The 19196-nt window shown below is 39.2% G+C and overlaps 2 protein-coding genes across 3 annotated transcripts in view; one reads left to right on the forward strand and one right to left on the reverse strand.

Moving 5' to 3' along the window:
- Positions 1–11587, reverse strand: part of LOC121295919 (ATP-dependent DNA helicase Q5-like) — a 42960-nt gene extending 31373 nt beyond the window's left edge. Inside the window, exons 1-6 of the mRNA XM_041221047.1 lie at positions 10938–11587; positions 10413–10534; positions 8184–8702; positions 2523–2628; positions 1988–2099; positions 1158–1320 (exon numbers count right to left, since the gene is read on the reverse strand). Coding sequence (XP_041076981.1) covers positions 1158–1320; positions 1988–2099; positions 2523–2628; positions 8184–8702; positions 10413–10534; positions 10938–11079 — 1164 coding nt within the window. The 5' untranslated portion in view covers positions 11080–11587. The remainder of the gene's footprint in view (positions 1–1157; positions 1321–1987; positions 2100–2522; positions 2629–8183; positions 8703–10412; positions 10535–10937) is intronic.
- Positions 11588–13935: 2348 nt separating this feature from the next.
- The window catches only part of LOC121295687 (SAP30-binding protein-like), a 30344-nt gene continuing 25083 nt past the window's right edge, over positions 13936–19196 (forward strand). For both annotated transcript variants that reach the window (XM_041220649.1, XM_041220650.1), the window contains exons 1-3: positions 13936–14062; positions 14820–14935; positions 15460–15507. In XM_041220649.1, the coding sequence (XP_041076583.1) occupies positions 13969–14062; positions 14820–14935; positions 15460–15507 (258 nt within the window). In that variant the 5' untranslated portion in view covers positions 13936–13968. The remainder of the gene's footprint in view (positions 14063–14819; positions 14936–15459; positions 15508–19196) is intronic.

Below are 19196 nucleotides of genomic sequence, written 5' to 3' on the forward strand. Positions count from 1 at the left end.
GTGCAATGCAAGCACTATAATGAGCACTAGGACTCTGCAGAGCTGTTGTGTTGGAGTCAAAGTAAGGGTTTGTTTGTCTGAATCGCCATTTGTGTGGATGTGTATTTAAGGGTCACTCGCTGTACTCTACCTATACAGTTTAAAAAAAATAAAAATAAATAAGATTTCCATTTAAAAATAATTTAGAATCAGTTTGAAATGGGTTAAGAACTTGTAACTTTCTTTACAGGAAATCTCTACAACTATCCCAATTGGTTAAACGGCAATCTACTTCTGTGCTGACCTAGACACACCAGCACCCCTTGCAGAACAGCTGATAGATGAGTAGAAGCAGCCAAAATGTTCTCATTCTTCGTGTTGAAGATGCAAAACAGATATGATAAAGTAAAGGGATCAGTCATATAAAGCTGTGATATCTACGAAGGCAATGCATTATACCATGATCTGTTTGCTCATTCAGCTCTCTAGCGCCTCTTGGTGTCATTACTTTTTTTTTCACTTAAGCCCTGTAGCACTGTGTGGTGTCCACTGTTCTACCTCCCCAGTCCCTGTGAATGCCATATAGTGTTGTGTCAGTAAACCAATCATATTGCAGCCTGTTAATATTAAAACTCATGTGTTGGTATTAGGTGACGTTAAAATAAACAAAAACAGACAGAATTTAAAATGAGTTCAATAATTGCAAAATTAACCAGTATATAAAGCAGGCTAAACTTTTCATAGTCACAGAATTCTACACTTCTCAATGGTCACAGAGTTCTAAACTTCTCATAGGTCACAGAATTCTAAACTTCTCATAGGTCACAGAGTTCTAAACTTCTCATAGGTCACAGAGTTCTAAACTTCTCATAGGTCACAGAATTCTAAACTTCTCATAATCACAGAATTCTTATGGAGTTTCAAGTAATTTACTGCAGGGGTTCAGGGCAGAATCCAAATTGGGCGCTGTGGGCGGAATGACTTAAGGGTATATTCAAAACCACCACAGAAAAACCCATATATACAGTATATTGGGTACTAGTGCATCTCATATCCACTGTATTTTTATAGTATTTACTGAAATGAATGAGATGGTCTTTAACAAGATAAGCAAAGGATCCTTACTGTTTATATCCATACAGGTGTCCCCATCCCATTGATCTGTGTGTCTAGCTTACCTGGCTCTTGGAAATCTCCTTTGTGATAAGGAACCTGAGCTGCTTCTGATCCGTCTTGGAATAATACAGCCTGCAGCAAGAGGGCTCTCCATCTCTGCCTGCTCGCCCAGACTCCTGGTAATACCCTGCCATTGACTTGGCTATGTTCCAATGAGCCACAAACCTGCCGAGACACCCAGGTCAGGGGAGGCTTTATCCAGCCTGCAATCCTACATGCATGGGGGTTAGCGCTGCCTGCTGCCTTGTCAGGGTTTGTTATCCAGGTTTTATCTGTAAAAGCTCAGCTGACATACGCATTCGTGTCCTTGTACCCAATAAAATAATTAAAAAATACTAATAAAAACTCTTGCGCCATTAAACAAGGTATAAAGTCATTTTGATTTCATCACGCAATGTGTTCTGGGTGAAAGCATGTTACCGACTGAAAGCATGTCAGTCAATAGGGGAAGCGGCTGATTGGTTAACAACAAGCCATTGAAGGGGTGGGAGCCCTCCACCAAAGAGTGCAAAGCATGGTCGTTACCCAAGTGTAAGAAAATAAGAACATTTACAAATCGGATATTTGAGACCTATATCGTGAAGTGCACAACATGTATGGTGTCATTTTTGTTAGCTACAATCAATGTACTCCACAATTTGCATAGCACCTGAGCTTATTATACACAGCATGCACCTTTGTACAGGTACCTTAAAATGAAGACAGGGAAACCTGGGATAGCACAGTGAACCACTTGAAACACCAATACTGGCAGGTCAAGCCAGACACTTCCCAGCAAGGATACAAGTGCTTTAAAAAAGCAAGGAAAGGGTTGTGTCGAGCATTCACTGACCTAACGTTGGCCTTGTCCACTCCCATTCCAAAGCTGATGGTGGCCACAATGACTGGCACCTTTCCCTCCATCCACTTGTTCTGCACCATCTTCCGGTCACTTGCCTTCAGGCCTGCAAAGAGAGTTCTCTTTAAAAGCACTGTGCAATCCCTGCAAGGTCCAGCCTCCACACCTTCATGGTAACCCTTAAAGGAGAGTTCTCTTTGAAAGCACTGTGCAATCCGTTAACCCCAGCCTCCATACCTGCATGGTAACCCTTAGAGGAGAGTTCTCTTTGAAAGCACTGTGCAATCCCTGTTAGCCCCAGCCTCCATACCTGCATGGTAACACTTAGAGGAGAGTTCTCTTTGAAAGCACTGTGCAATCCCTGCTAGCCCCAGCCTCCACACCTGCATGGTAACCCTTAGAGGAGAGTTCTCTCTGAAAGCACTGTGCAATCCCTGCTAGCCCCAGCCTCCACACCTGCATGGTAACCCTTAGAGGAGAGTTCTCTCTGAAAGCACTGTGCAATCCCTGCCAGCACCAGCCTCCATACCTGCATGGTAAGCCTTGGATAAGATCCCTCTCTGGGTCAGATTAGTTGCAACCTCTCCACAGCTGTCTCTGGTCCGACAGTAAACGATCCCACAACCAGAGAATCCCTACACAGGACAGGTATGTTACTGCATTGAGTTCACACCTCAATATCACAAATCAAATAGCAAGACGACTCACAAACAACATGATTAAAAGGGTCTCTGAAAATCAGCAGCCATACTTAAATGGCTTGTGGTGAAAATCTTACCTGTCCAAAATTATTTGACATGTACAAGAACAAACAAGTTATAATTAATGGACCAGATATAAAGAAGAAGGCAGTTAAATGAGGCAGTCTTCCCAGCGACAGCGAGTGGGAGAAGTACAGGCGTGGAAAAGTACAGAGCAGTTTAGAAGCAGTTTGAAAGCAGGTTGACGGCTGCAAAAGAAACTAAACTTAAAAAAAAAAAAACCTCAACATGGTCTTCAAGCCAGTAATCTGTGACACCTGCTTGATGTAGGAAATCCGAGAAAACCCAGCGGAGCTAAACCAAGTGTGCGTAAAGTGCTGCGCGATCCAGGATTTGCATAAACTAGTAAGTATGCTAGAAATGGAGCTGGAAGAAGTGAGACAGCAACAGGATCTTGAGGAACTGGCACACCCACAATTCATGGAAGTCTGCATCACCCCTAACAGACTGAAAGCCACCAGGGAGATAGAAGGTCAGAACAGCTGGGTTCAGGTAGGCAGAAGCAGGGAAAAAAAGAAACTTCGTCAAACACAACCACCAGAAATCGAAACAACCAACAGATTTGAGTCACTTCAGAATTTTGATGAGCAGAGCCAACAACAAGAGAATGAAAGGAACAACATCCAGGACCCTATTGACAGTGGTGACCAGACAGCAAAAAGAAGGGAGGTCATGATTGTTGGGGACTCCATATTGAGAAACACAGCAAGTTCAATTCGCAGTTTGGACCCCCTTACTACAACAGTGTGCTGCCTTCCGGGAGCCTCGGTCAAGCACATCACTGAGAACGTGGACAGGCTCCTAGAACGAACAGGAGACGACCCGGTAGTAGTCGTCCACATCGGTACAAACAACATTGGAAAAGACAGACCAAAAACCCTGCAAAACAAATTCAGAGAGCTAGGAAGGAAATTAAAAGAGAAAACCAAAACTGTGGTATTTTCCGGTATACTACCGGCACCTTGCAAAGGACCATATGGACAGCTGGAAATAATTAATCAAAACGCATGGCTGAAGATGTGGTGCACACGGGAAGGCTTCACCTATCTTGATCATTGGACCACATTCTACAACGAGGACTATCTGTATAGACGGGATGGACTGCACTTAAATAACAAGGGAACCAGTCTACTTGGAGAAAAGATCCTCGAGCAGGTTCAGAAGCATTTAAACTAGAAAGGAAGGGGGGAGAAATCAACAAAAAAACAGAAGGGAGACCGCATCAAAACAAGAACAACAACTCAGGTAAGACAACCATTAAATGTATTTATCTAAATGCTAGAAGTATCAGAAACAAAATTCTAGAACTTGAAGCTACTGCACTAACAAGTAACTATGATGTGATAGGTGTTACAGAAACTTGGTTGTCTGAGAGTGATGGGGACGAATATAATATTTGTGGGTATACACTGTATAGGAAAGACAGGCAGGACAGAAGAGGAGGAGGGGTAGCGCTATACATAAGAAACAGTCTTGAAGCCCAGGTGTTAAACCTGGACAAAGAAAATAAAACCAAATCAATATGGGTCAGAATAACGGACAAAAATTCAAAGGGCATAATAATAGGAGCATGCTATAGACCGCCAGATTCAGACGGTGAGCACAATAATCTGTTATACAATGACATTAGAAATGCGTGTAGCAAAGGAGAAGCCATACTAATGGGGGATTTCAACTTCCCCCAAATAAAATGGGAAAACCCGGTGGGTAGCACGAAGGATGAAATAGAAATGGTGGAAATGACAAATGACTGCTTCCTAACACAATTTGTCAAGGCACCGACTAGAGGGAAGGCATGCCTTGATTTAGTCTTTTCAAATAACGAAGATAGAATAACTAAAACAGAGGTCAGAGAACCACTGGCAAACTCAGACCACAACATGGTCTCATTTGAAGTGTTTTTTAAAACCCCAAAAGTAATGACTAAAGCTAAGGTTTACAATTTTAGAAAAGCAAACTATGAAGGTATGAAACAGAGACTAACAGAAGTAGATTGGAGTAAAATAGAGAAAACACCCACAGAAGAAGGATGGTTGTTCTTCAAAAATGTAGTACTAGAGGCGCAAAACAATTACATCCATAAAGTAGACAAATCTAAATGTAAAACTAAACTGCCAAAATGGTTTAATAGATCAATTAAAAAAAAAATTCAGCGAAAAAAGGCACTTTACAGAGCATTAAAAAAGGACCAAAAAGAAAGTATGCAGAAAGAGTACACAGAACTGCAAATGCAAGTCAAAAAGGAAGTTAGAAAGGCCAAGAGAGAAATAGAAATGAACATTGCTAAGGGAGCTAAAACCAATTCCAAAATGTTTTTCCAATATTACAACAGCAAGAGAACATTCAAAGAGGAGATTAAATGTTTAAGAGATACAAATGGCAAAATCGTAGATGAAGAAAAAAAAATAGCAAATATATTAAATGATTACTTTTCACAAGTTTTTACAAAGGAAGATACTGACAACATGCCCCACATGTCATCCAGTTCCTATCCAGTTTTAAATAACTTTAGCATAACTGAGGCAGAAGTGTTAAAGGGACTAGGAGCTCTTAAAATAAACAAATCCCCTGGGCCGGATGAGATCCTCCCAGTAGTACTCAAAGAAATGAAAGAAGTAATTTACAAACCGCTAACCAAGATCATGCAGCAGTCTCTTGACACAGGGGTTGTACTGACAGACTGGAAAATTGCAAACGTAATACCGATCCACAAAAAGGGAAACAAAACTGAACCAGGTAACTACAGACCAGTAAGCCTGACTTCTATTCTATGCAAACTTATGGAAACTATAATAAGATCCAAAATGGAAAATTACCTATATGGTAACAGGGTCCTGGGAGACAGTCAACATGGTTTTAGGAAAGGGAGATCGTGTTTAACTAACTTGCTTGATTTTTTTGAGGATGCAACATCGATAATGGATAATTGCAAAGCATATGACATGGTTTATTTAGATTTCCAGAAAGCTTTTGACAAAGTCCCGCACAAAAGATTAATTCTCAAACTGAACGCAGTTGGGATTCAAGGAAACACATGTACATGGATTAGGGAGTGGTTAACATGTAGAAAACAGAAAGTACTGATTAGAGGAAAAACCTCAGAATGGAGTGTGGTAACCAGCGGTGTACCACAGGGATCAGTATTAGGTCCTCTGCTATTCCTAATCTACATTAATGATTTAGATTCTGGTATAGTAAGCAAACTTGTTAAATTTGCAGACGACACAAAAGTAGGAGGAGTGGCAAACACTGTTGTAGCAGCAAAGGTCATTCAAAATGATCTAGACAAGATTCAGAACTGGGCAGACACATGGCAAATTACATTTAATAGAGAAAAGTGTAAGGTACTGCACGCAGGAAATAAAAATGTACATTATAAATATCATATGGGAGATATTGAAATTGGAGACGGAATCTATGAAAAATACCTAGGAGTTTTTGTTGACTCTTCATCTAGACAATGTGGGGAAGCTATAAAAAAGGCTAACAAGATGCTCAGATACATTGTGAAAAGTGTTGAATTTAAATCAAGGGAAGTAATGTTAAAACTGTACAATGCACTAGTAAGACCTCATCTTGAATATTGTGTGCAGTTCTGGTCACCTCGCTATAAAAAAGATATTGCTGCTCTAGAAAGAGTGCAAAGAAGAGCGACCAGAATTATTCCAGGCTTAAAAGGCATGTCATATGCAGACAGGCTAAGAATTGAATCTGTTCAGTCTTGAACAAAGAAGACTACGTGGCGACCTAATTCAAGCATTCAAAATTCTAAAAGGTATTGACAGTGTCGACCCAAGGGACTTTTTCAGCCTGAAAAAAGAAACAAGGACCAGGGGTCACAAATGGAGATTAGACAAAGGGGCATTCAGAACAGAAAATAGGAGGCACTTTTTTACACAGAGAATTGTGAGGGTCTGGAATCAACTCCCCAGTAACGTTGTTGAAGCTGACACCCTGGGATCCTTCAAGAAGCTGCTTGATGAGATTCTGGGATCAATAAGCTACTAACAACCAAACGAGCAAGATGGGCCGAATGGTCTCCTCTCGTTTGTAAACTTTCTTATGTTCTTAAGTAATCAAGTTATTTAAAAGAAGACATAATACAAGTGTCTAAAGCCCCTTTTACACACAAATGCCATTACTAAGCCATCTCATAGCCGTTTAAAAAAATTAGTTAAAATACCCTTTCACACAGCTTGAAACTGCGCAATTTATGCCGTTTTAATACCGTTATAACCCTTTCACACAGCCAAAAGGATCATGCAAGTACAACATTCCAACCTGTCAGTCAACAGATTGTTTTCATGGCAACGACGACACGCCCATAAATTACAGCATCACACACTGTCCCTTCTATTTGTGAATTCACCTCCTTGTAAGCCTGTAAAGTTCTTCTAGACTCCAATTCCTACCTCGTTCTTGATCAGTCATTGAATCTGAAAAAAATGAAAGCGTGTAACACCAACGACAAAAATACCCAACATATATACCCAACGGTATACATGCAGTCACGTGGGATGTTGACTTGAATTCCACACGCACTATAGCGCTTCAGTGCTGGATTAGCATTTCACACAGGAGTTGAGACGTTTCAGTGCCATCTCTGAACCACCTCGCAAGGTTCACACAGACCAAAATCTAAGTGCCGATTCTGAGCCTTCATAACTCGTCTGTGTGAAAGGGGTATTAGTTAAACAAGACACAATTTTACGAACATTTAAAAATAACGTTTTAATTGTGTCTGAAAATGCAAACATAAAATGTATCTAAAACAGACAGTCCATTGAGTTAATTAATCCCATATGACACTGCTGCATGTCATGGCAGCCAGACAGTATCCTAGCAACTCAGTAAGTTACTATCTATAAAAGTTAGCTTGGGAGAACTCCCGAGTAATAACAGCTGCATCAACTGACTTATCGTGGTGCACCATTCTACTACCTTAAAGAATGAAAACACCAATTCCGGGACTTCAGTCAAAATGTAAAAATACCACCAAACTCTGGGATAATTCTGAAAGTTAACCCAAGTAATCTGGAAAGATAGGAAACAGCACAGCAAGTTCCAATACATCTTACAGGTATTGTTATAACTTATATGGTCATGACACTGACTAACTCCGAGATGAGATAATGGCTCTAACTTTTACATTACATCTTTACAAATTTTGAACAGATGTTTTTATTACAGGTTAAAGTTTACCTTAGACTCTTGAGTAAAAGTAATTCTGTGTGAAGTATCATGTGTAATAGACCTGACCAAAGCATTTTACATTTCTGTCTCAATACTTTCTTAGGTGTACAGTGAGTGTAGTGGAAAAATGATGAGAAGGTCACATCACAGAAGAGGTTCTTACTGTGTATCATCACCACATCATAACAAACAGGCCAAACAATCAGAAAGCGAGAGGAATAGCTGTCAAGAGTTACCCCATCTGTGTTCTTTTCTCCTAGTGCTTGCAGACAGAACTCCTTGAGGTTTGAGTAGGGGTCGGGCAGCAGATTCCTAAAGATGACATCGTAAAAGAGGTTCGCTCTGAAGCAAGGTGTTTTGAAGTTGGCAAGAGGCTGGCGCAGGTGCAAGGAGTGTGCAATATCCTCCTGGACCTTCTTTGTGGCCGTGGCAGTCAGTGCCACACAGGGGGTTCCTGGAATACGATCCCGCAGAAAACCCAGCTTCAGGTAGTCAGGCCGGAAGTCGTGTCCCCACTGGGAGACACAGTGAGCCTCATCCACAACGAGGTAGGACAGCAGCCCACGGGACAGCAGCAAGGACAGCAAGGGCTGAAAGGAATAGGACGCTGCCATCTCTGGGGTGATGTAGAGCAGCTTGACACGGGGGCTCTCACTTCGTAGGTCTGCCTCAATCCTGCTCCGCTCCTCTGCTTGAAGCGTGGAGTTCAGAGAGCAGGCCTTCACCTTTATAGCAAGAAGGTGAGCCACCTGGTCCTGCAAACACATATAGGGTTAGTACTTTTACAGGTTGCGAGTTGGGACCTGCAAGTCAAATATTTGTATAGTCATTAACCAGAGTAACATTAAGAACATAAGAAAATGTACGAACGAGAGAAGGATATTGGGCCCATCTAAGCTCATACAGTTCTCTAAATTATGTCAAGTTGTGTCTGAAAATATTGGAGTCATTCTGCCTCAACAACATGACTGGGTAGCCCATTCCACACCCTCACCATTCACTGTGTGAAGAAGTGTCTCCTTCCCTCTGTCCTAAGTCTATCTCCACTTCATTTCCAACTGTGTTCTCTGGCCCTGGTCCATGTGCTATGCTTAAAGTATTGGTTTGGGTTAACAATGTCAACAACTTTTAAGATTTTAGTGACTTCAATGATAATTACAATTGCAATTGTGTAATTCATAATTAATTACAATTACAATGTAATTGTAGCTAAACCTTGGCACACCCGTGTAATTGTAACTGCAATTATACCATGTAAGCCAATCAAATCTACTTGCATTTAGTAAACAACAAAGGGAGAACTACACCTTGCTTGGGGACCAATGGTCCAAATGAATTACACTTGAAGTCAAACTCATGTGAACTGCTAATTGTGAGCATTATACAAGAATACACTTTACCATGCTTAATCAAATCGCAGTTCCAGGTTGGGTTTTACATTGAGCTATCCTTATACTGTCATATTCTTGTCTTTTGAACCCTTGGTAACTTCAAGACCTCGGGGTCCTGCAAAGCTACCTCCCACGTGGAGAGCTTCTTTAGCCAGTCCGGTCTCCAGGACGACACGGACCCACTGGCCTTCAGGCAACAATACCAAGTGACCCGTCCGAGAAACGTTCTCTCTTATATGCCTCGTTTAAGGAGCTTATGTTCCTCAGATGCAATGGACAGTTGCATTGTTCATGAAAGTAACTGTTCATATTCCATGTGTTTGAAAACGTTCTACAGCATGTTTCTGTATTTGTACCTGTGATTATTGCTGGGTTATTCAGAATAGAGTAAACATGTTAGTGTGTATTTGTTTATGTTACTGTTTTGTATAATTGTACCAGAATTATAATTATAATGACTGCAGCATATTTGTAATTATAATTATTGACCCCAAATCTGGTGGTGAGGGTATGTATGGGGTTACCAAGTCATATTGTTAATGCTGTACTTCTGGTATCCTTTAAGACCCAACTTAAAGTTATGAGATCAGTCAGCTACAAGGAACTAGATGAGTACTGATGGGCCGAATGGCCTCCTCTCATTCATACATTTTCTTGTTTTTTTTATATGAAATTAATTTTTGCATGAGATGCAAGTGTCCAAATCTAGCACATCACGATTGTTCGGTTCCCCGTAACCGAAGAGGACCGCCACACAGATGCATGCCTTGCATGCACACGACACCTGGCACCATTTATATCATCACAAACGGAGGAATCCCATCCCCATATAACACAATTAATCAGCCTCACATGTGTTTATATAATTTAAACAGTTTGAAAACTGGACTATTCTACCCTGCTTCCACTGTCCACAGGAAGCCATCGTTCAGTTTAATTCCTTTCAGGTACCAGAACTTATCTGAATAGTGATCCCCGAGGACCAGCATTGGAAAGTACTGCTCTATAGAACAGGATCTCAAAATCAGATGATTTACTAGAAAGCAGTAACTTTGTTCTACATTCTCCAGTTACCTGAATAAGTGCAATGAGTGGGGAAACAACGATGGTGACTCCCTTAGCCAGGACAGCAGGAAGCTGGTAACAGAGTGATTTCCCAGCACCAGTGGGCATGCTCACAAACACATCCTTTTCACCTTGAGGAGCAGAAAGATCAGATCAGGAATCCACAGCAGGAGAAACAAACAGAGAGAACTGCAGTTGGCAATCATCTCTATCATCAGGGTTTGCTGCATAGCAGTTTGAGAGTGTTTTCAGTTTTCACTTGACAACATTTGGCCACAGCATCAATAGGTAACATGCAAGTAAGCAGACTCACCCGAAATACCTCAAGTAGCTGAAAAATTACTAAAACCAAGATCTTAAATTTATGTACAGATTATTTGTGAATTAGCCCAGATATGAAATGTCTGGATCTTGGTTGGTCCCCTTTCAAATAAAACAAGCCCACTACAATGTTTTACTACAGTGGAAATTGGACAAAACTTTACATTGAATTATGTAAACGATTTTATCATTGAAAAAAAAAGTGAGTCTTACCTTGCACCACCGCTCTAGTAGCGTTTTCTTGCTCGGAAGTCCGAAATGAGTCAAATCCGAAGACGTTTTTGAGAACTTGTCTGATCTTGCACTCTGGGCTGGGGTTGGAGGAGTCTTTTGGGGTTTTTTTGTTGGACAACATGTCTCTCAATACGTAACTTTTTTTCTAAAAATAGTCCTGACACTGGCTACAAAAAAAAAAAAAAATAGAAAGTGGTTTCTGTGACTCATGAAAAAGCCAGATACACAGTACTGCTCACAATTGATAGACTCACTATCTAAGCAAGGGGTTTCAAACTCGTTTCTTTTGGCCGGCCTGATCTGATACGCTGGCGCTTGGCGTGGGCCGGGTGACAGTTATAAAAATACAAAGACAAACCCCAAACCTTTGCATTAGCAACACAAATTGTCATGTTGCTGTGACTGCTGTCAATCGCCGGCCACGTGGGTGAGACAGCAGTGCGTCAGCTGGTTTGAGTAGACGACACCAGTGATACCAGAACAAGGTTCTGTGGTGACAAGTGTCATTGTGTCTTTATCCATGAAAAGAAAGGTGGAACAAGCTGTGTGTTTTAAGAGAAATGGGGAATTTCGTATTTCTTTGAGGGCATGAATGGAAAGCCAATGTGCTTTGTTTTTAAGCAACATGTGTCTGTTGTAAAATAATTCAACATTAAAAGACACTATGAAGCAAACCATGGCAAGAAATATGATACATATACAGGAATGGTATGTGAAGATAAATACTCTGAATTAGCTCAGTCATTGAAAAAGCAGCAATTGATGTTTACCAATGCTTGTAGCATAAGTGATGCTGCTGTTAAGGCAAGCCATGTGATTGCTCACAATAGCTGTTTCTTCAAAACCATTTTGTGATGGCGAGTTTTTGAAGAAATGCTGCTAAAATATTATCTTGAGAAGCAGCAATCTTAACTCCATACTCAAGATATCCTCAGCCCTGTCACTAACTAATGTTATTTGTATTTATCTTTTTTGCAGAGTGCTAAATAAAAAATTGATCCGTATCTATTTATATTTTGATTTTTTTGGACAAACATGGAATGTTCATGTTTGGATATTCGTTAAAGATTTAGATATTTGTTCGGATATTCGTTTTAAAAACGTTATCAAAGCCATTATATGTAGCACTGTATTCAAGTTGAAAAATATTCCAGAATTAAGAAGGGCCTTACTTTACCCTCGTGAATTAACTACAAAACAAAGAAAGCAATACAGTAGTTAAATCGTGTGTGTATTTTAAGTAAAAACTTTTTTTTTTTTTTTTAATAATCACTACCCTTGTTGTGTCCTGTCAATAAACAAAGTCGTCATAGCCGCGTTTTTATAAAGTAATAATATTGTTTTTTAACTTGAATAAACACTTCAAATAAAACACACGCTAAAAAGACGGCGTTGTACAATATAAACAATATTTACGCCCTGTTATTTATTTTCTGCATTCAACTTAACAAAAACTAGGATTGCATCATGAAAGAAAATTAAAATGTTGATTTAAAAACGAGTTTTGCAAGTATGACCTGTATCATAATATTGCAGACAGAAACTGACCCCGATTGTAGCGGCGGTAAGAATCCAAGCGTGCAACTTTTACCTTCTAAAATAGAAAGCTATTTTATTTAGCAAACAGGGTGAACAGCAACGCTCGGACTGATCTCAGTTGATAGTCAGAGCGCACCAGGGTGACGCTCTCTAATGCTCCATGCCACACCTCCCCTCACAGCAGCAGCAGCAGCAGTGTTCCAGCAGAGTAAATCTCTCTGTCGGTTATATAAAAAGTCTCACACAGATAAAATAATTTCTCACGGACAAAGGCATTTGTTTTTTTGCCTTTGAATGCATGTGAAAAAACATTAGTTATTTTATGTTTGTCCGAGCACTTTCTTTTTTTTTTTTACCTGTATTCTAGTGGCAGTATGTTTGATACCCCTGATATAAACGTTCTATTGAGGGTACTAACTAGTCGATTGATTGTTATGATTAATAATTTTAATAATACTTCGTATTCAAAACACTAATCACAAACCGGTTTTGTTCCAAATTATTACATATTAAAATATATTATAGCAAACGATATAGGCTATGTTGCATATATCCTAGATAGTTATATTAATATAACTTGTAAAACTTTGGAGAAAGCCATAGCATCAGTATACGGTAAACCCCGCTGTCATATCAAAATATAACTATATGCAAGCTGTTCAAAAACGGCCAAAATGTTCGTACCAACAGTGTTTTAAACACTGTGCATATCAACGTGCACGCCAAAACAAATAACCCCAAGGCTGACCTTTATGAAGCGGGTAGATTAAAATAAATCAAATGTGCTCGTTCCTGTGCAGCTGCTCTCACTCAAATCCAACTTTTCCACAATTTGTTCAGACGCACACGGATGACCTCACTGCGAGATTTGCATAAGTCAAACAAAAATATTTCATACTTAATTACTTTCTGTAAGAAAAACTAAAATAATTGCTGATGACGCGTGTTGGTGGATCATAAAACACGCGAATTTAAATGTAGTGAAACAGTTAAGCGTGTATTTTGTCTGTTCTGTACATGCGTGCGTTAGACTCCCAAACAGGTCAATCACAAACTTTAGCAGATGAAGGCTGGAAATTAATATATTTTTCTCACTACTGGACACGTTTTGGTTTGTATTGTTTGTTTATGTAATTCGGGGACCACGTGTTCAGTGTTTACACTGGAATAATTTACTGTATATTACCATGCGGCTTAATAAACGGTATTTGCATGTTTATATGCATTGCATTGGCCGTTGTATTTGAGTTTATTATAACATTAATATAAGTACATTTCTCCCACTGTCCATTTCAGTTGCTACGCGCAACCAATACACAACCATGTAGAAGTATCGAGACGCAGAATAATGACCCTAATCGCTCGCGGTATTGCGCTAAACTCTCGAGGTCCAATCAGAGAGCTTCTGTTCCATAGATCTGAAGAGACCCGAGAGTCGCGAAGTGATGATGTAGGTAAGCTAGATACAGCAATGGCGAGCGGAAAGAAAAACGCGCTGTTGTCGTCCCTGGCGGCTTATGGGGATGATTCTGAACAGGAATCCGACACCGATACCGAGGAGTCAGGTAAGAATTTGTCCAAAGCTGTTTGGGAATAGGGAGCCACCGGCTAAATGTTTCTGTTCTGTTTTGTTTTGTTTTTTACCGGAGTTCTGTTCTCACTTGCTATACAGTAGAACTTGTCCGGTTACTATTATACAAGACGTCCCGGGAAAAACTGAGATTGTCACAGTTTTCAACCTTAATTTGTTGTCCCAGTCAGAAAAAAGTAACATTGTTCAGTCGTCCAGGTTTTGGTTTTTTGTATTCACAAGTACAAAACTGTAGCAGTGTGCTCAGCTCAGTATGTTGAGAGCACAGTAATGAATTATATACAAATATAAAATAAAGAGCCGTATGGATTACTTGTTTAATAATTGCTATTCTGTTTAACTTCCTGGGCCTATATTATAGCTTTATCTTGGTAAAAAAATGTAGGCCTAGTTGCCTTCAATCACTGTTTATAATAATGTATTCGTAAGAAGTAGCCAGGATCTATGTTAAAAATGGAGACTCCTTACAGATTTGGCAGTTGCAGTGATATAAAAAAAAAAAAATCAATACATCATTTCAGTAACAGAAAGTGATTTGGGAAATGATCAGAGTATTGATCATTTATTTATTGAGCCATTCCAGGATGTTACCTTGGCCTTGTAACTGCTAAGGTGTGTGTAATTAAGCATTAAAAGCTAGGCTGAAGTTGTTCTGCAAAGGGAGTCTTTTATTATACCTTGATTTAAAAAGTCAAGCCTAAAAACATCAGTGGTTGAATATGGTCTTTCAGAGGAGCAAGGAGGGCTGGTGTCAGCTGACTATGGAGATTATGATATGAGCCGTGTGGAGGAGGGAGACTCGAGGATCTCCATGGATGAGGACAGCAGGGACAGTTCCAGGAACTCTGTGAGTACCACCTGCCCACTGCATGCTGCTCCTCCAGGGACTGTGAAAGAACATTGTTTACCCACAACCTGCAGCTGCTTGCCATGCTTGCTAAGCACTGTATGCCAAGCGCTATCAATCAATTGGCATGGTTTCTGTGGAAGTGCAAACTAGTTGCTGGGACAAATGTGTTTTTTATGTTTAAATAAGCTTTTTAATTTGCACCATATTACAGTAAAACAATTATCTTGTATGAATAATCAGTGCTTGTTTGGAATAGTTCAGTGTTTGTCCCAGCACTGGAAGCTACATACCGTCTGTAGTTTGAAGTACAAACACATTCTCACAATGATGATTTGATGGGTAGATAGAGGGCAGGCTGATTCCTAGTGATGTCTACTCTTTTTTGAGTTCTGTGTTAAGTAGTCTTGCATGTGAAGTCGAGTCCAGCAGAGCTCTACAGGCACTGCACTGCTCTGCTCTGGCCCTGTCTGTGTCTCATACCTACACTGGGACCCTGTTAACCCTTTACATTGTCTTTATAGGAAGAGGAAGAGTCCGATCCTGAGCCCCTTGAAGCACATGACGGAAAGGTATTTAAATTTGACACACTGTGTTTGGGAGTACTTGGTTATCATAATAGTGACTGTGCTGAGGTCTGCTTGTTGTTACTGGTCTTACCCACCATTACCTTTCAAATGTAGGGGTTTAACGAGTGATAGTGTATCATTAATCACAATACTTTCTTTAGATGGTGCATCGTAAAAGAGGTAGGAATCGTTTGAATTGTGGTACAACACCAAAAGCACAACATAGCCTATTTGTAGTACACCAAATAGTTCTTGAATGGAGATTTAGTGTGTTTTGTAGTTGGTATACATATTCTCTGTTTTTTGTGGAACAAAATAGTCCGTCATTAAATTAATATTTGATCTTATTATGCGTAATAAAAGTAGCCCATCAGAAACATCAAATGTATTGTGTATATGCATCATATCGTGACACTCGTTTCTGACCGAATCCCAATTTTTCTGTTTATTTTAATCTGTATACAAGGCTCAGCCCAACAACATATATTGAAGAATTATGTTGTTCCTTAAAAAGTAGAATTCAGTTTTCAATACTGTATGTGCCTTCAATCAAAAGGAAATTGTGTAATAAGAAACTCCAGTGCAGAGCACAAAGACCTATCTATATTAAGTAATAGCTAATACTAAATAATGAAAAATAAAAAATGCGTCAGTTGTGTTTGAAAGAAAATAATTTGCAGTACATCTGAAATACAGCTGCATGCACAGGGCAATTTATAAATAAAAAAGGTGACTAAAACATTAGCCTTGTCTGACTCTGCGTAAATCCCCTGACTCGACAAATTACTTCTACTTCTTTACGCAGCTTGCTTTTGTTTTTTCTGCTGTCACATTCTTTAAGGATTTTTCTGGTGGACCATTTACAAGGTGGGATTTAAAGCTTTATAATACAAAATAAATGTGTGGTTTTTTAAAGACTATTCTACCTATAAGAAGGAAAAAAAAAAAAAGAATCATGTGAAATATGTATTTGTGAATAGAGGGCTGATTTGCCCAGAGCTTGTTTGTTGAGTTTCTGTGTTGCCAACAGTTCAACAGATGTGGTAATGGTAGACTACATCTGTGAGTAGTAGTAGCCTGAATGGAATAATTCAGGCCCCACATATGATCTGCAAGGGGAACCCAAGCGTTGTTCTGTGCAAACATTTTGACACTTTATTTTATACAACATTCCATTAGATGGTGCAGTTACTCCATGTTGCCAGAGCTGCTTCTTAACCATTTGTCAGTATCTGCCTTTTTCTTTATTTTCTCTAAATACTGTAAAACTTCAAATAATCGCTGGTCTCCAATACTCTCCGGGTCTCTAAAAGCCAGGGCTGTTAGGAAGTATTATCAATAGACACTGGGTCTCAATAGACCCCGGGTCTCTCTTAAACAGCGGGTTATGAATAATACTGTAGTGCTGAATGTTCCAGCCTATACACGCACATGGCTGTACAGCGAGCTTACCAATTTGTTTTTGAACAGCAATGAAGAGACCCAGAGGGTCAGGATAAATAAGAAAATTGAATTTATTTTAAAAGGTACACGTAGTGCATAGTTTAAAAAAAATAAAATAAAATTGACTATTCATTTTAAAACCGTTTGAAGCTTTTTTGAGCGTGCTGGAAGTAAGTAAAATACAAACTTGTTTTCTGGTATTAACAGGACTGTTTAGTGTATTTGTATTACAGTATTTCATGCATTTGAGTCTTGCAATGAATATTTATATTTTGCTCTTTTTCCAGCGTTCGTATTAATGTACACGTTATAAAAAACAAATTAGTCACTTTTGCTTTGTTGTGATCAAATTGGTATTTGTATTGATTTTATTGTTAATCTTTAAACAGTTTGAAGCATTTTTGAGTGTGTTGTGGGCCATCAGTATGAACTTATTTTTCATATTAACACAGTATTTCATGCAGTTGTTTTGCAATGAGGACTTGTTGCTGCTTAATTATTCATCGATTGTCCATGCACCAATGTACACGTTTTGAGGGTGAACAATGAATATAATGTGTTTTAATAATGATTTTACAACCATCTTTTTTTTTTTTTACTGTGCTGCAAGCCTATAAAAAATATAATAAGGTATATCTTTATACACGCTTGCATTCCGATATTTACAGGGCTATCTTTAGTGGATTTTACTGTTTTTACAATACAAACTGTTATTACCCACTGACACAACCTTTAATGATATTGTTGGAATGTTGTAATTTACTTATGTCGTTTCTATAAGGTTGTGTGCAGGCAGCTTTTTCATGATTGCAACTGAAGTATTTGCAGATGTTAGTGATCTTACATAATAAACGCTGAGTCTCAAATAGGCGCCGGGGCTACTGGCAAACATTGTAAGTAAAGTTTTACGGTAAATCCACGAGGATTAAAATGAATACAATGCATTTTACACTAAAGCCTGTGGGGGGAGCTCTTTACCCTACTTGTCCTAACATTCAGTTCTCCTGAGCTCGACTCACTTCCCTTACTCAAAAAGTAACATCCTTATTCACTAATTCACTCCCTAGCTAAGCCTCTGCTGGTTGGCAGTGTAGTTTAGTGGTTGTGTTGCTGGTTAGAGCTGGGAGGCAAAACCAATCTCTGTTTGGTTTCTTTAGCTTTGGTTGCATTTTAATCAGAAGGGTTGGATGCAGGGGGTCTGCCGGAAGATTGGGATGTCTCGTATTAAAAAAAAAAAAAACAAAGCAATGCAGTTTGTCTTTCCAGGTGTTCAAGTCTGGGATTTGAAAAACATGGCTGGCATGAGGCTCACTAAATCTAGCGCATAGGATTATTTTTATTTATTTATTTATTTGATTTAAATACCATGATCAGATTTGGATTTTTTTTGTATTTATGTATTTGTTTTTATACAATTTATTTTCTGTAAGAATGTAAAATTTGGTATCTATTTTCAATTAAAAACAATAATATAATGTAGACTGTATGTTTTCCATATACTAGATGACTTTTAACAAAAGTTCCATGTAGGTAAAATAGTTTTTGTCACATTGGGTCAGTCTGAGCATTGTAGATCTAGAAAAGCAAAGCAAATTGCTTGCACACACAAGCACAGGCTCTACGCCGAGACACTGCATGACAGTCATTATTTAAAACAGCCAACAGCAGGCAAGCTGTAAGATGTTAGCCATAGATCAACTGAAATAGAAGGGACTCCTGGTCCTCTGAGTGGTTCGTTTAGAATGGGAACGACAATTATGAGGCTTTTCAGTACACACAGCACACTGATCAGTCAGTGTTCTATGCTGGGTGCCTCCTGAACCCTGACCCATGCCCTTTACTGTCAAGAGGCCTTAAAATTGTGCCCATTGTCTAACTGCAGTCAACAAGTGGCTTGTGATCAGACGTTAATGGTAGCTGGTCTGAATAAGGGAGTTTACTTTGTAATGATGTAGAATTACCAACATGCTGTAAGCATTTTCTGTTGTGCTCAGCATTGGCATTTATGTACGGTGGCTATTGTCTTACAGAAACATCTTAAATTAGATGTTTCTGTGCATTTGTTGGAGTGTACCCTTTCACACTGAGTTACAGGTGTTTTCATTGAAAACATGAGTGTGAAGAAGTGAATGGCAATAGCATGGTTTCATTGTGTGTTGAGCATGAATTATTTAGGTGTGGATTAGGTATAACTTGCTTATAGCAAATCAGAAAGATCTGTCATATCTTGTAAAGTTTTCTGATTTGAA

This window comes from Polyodon spathula, chromosome 20 (assembly GCF_017654505.1).
Source record: "Polyodon spathula isolate WHYD16114869_AA chromosome 20, ASM1765450v1, whole genome shotgun sequence".
NCBI lineage: Eukaryota > Metazoa > Chordata > Actinopteri > Acipenseriformes > Polyodontidae > Polyodon > Polyodon spathula.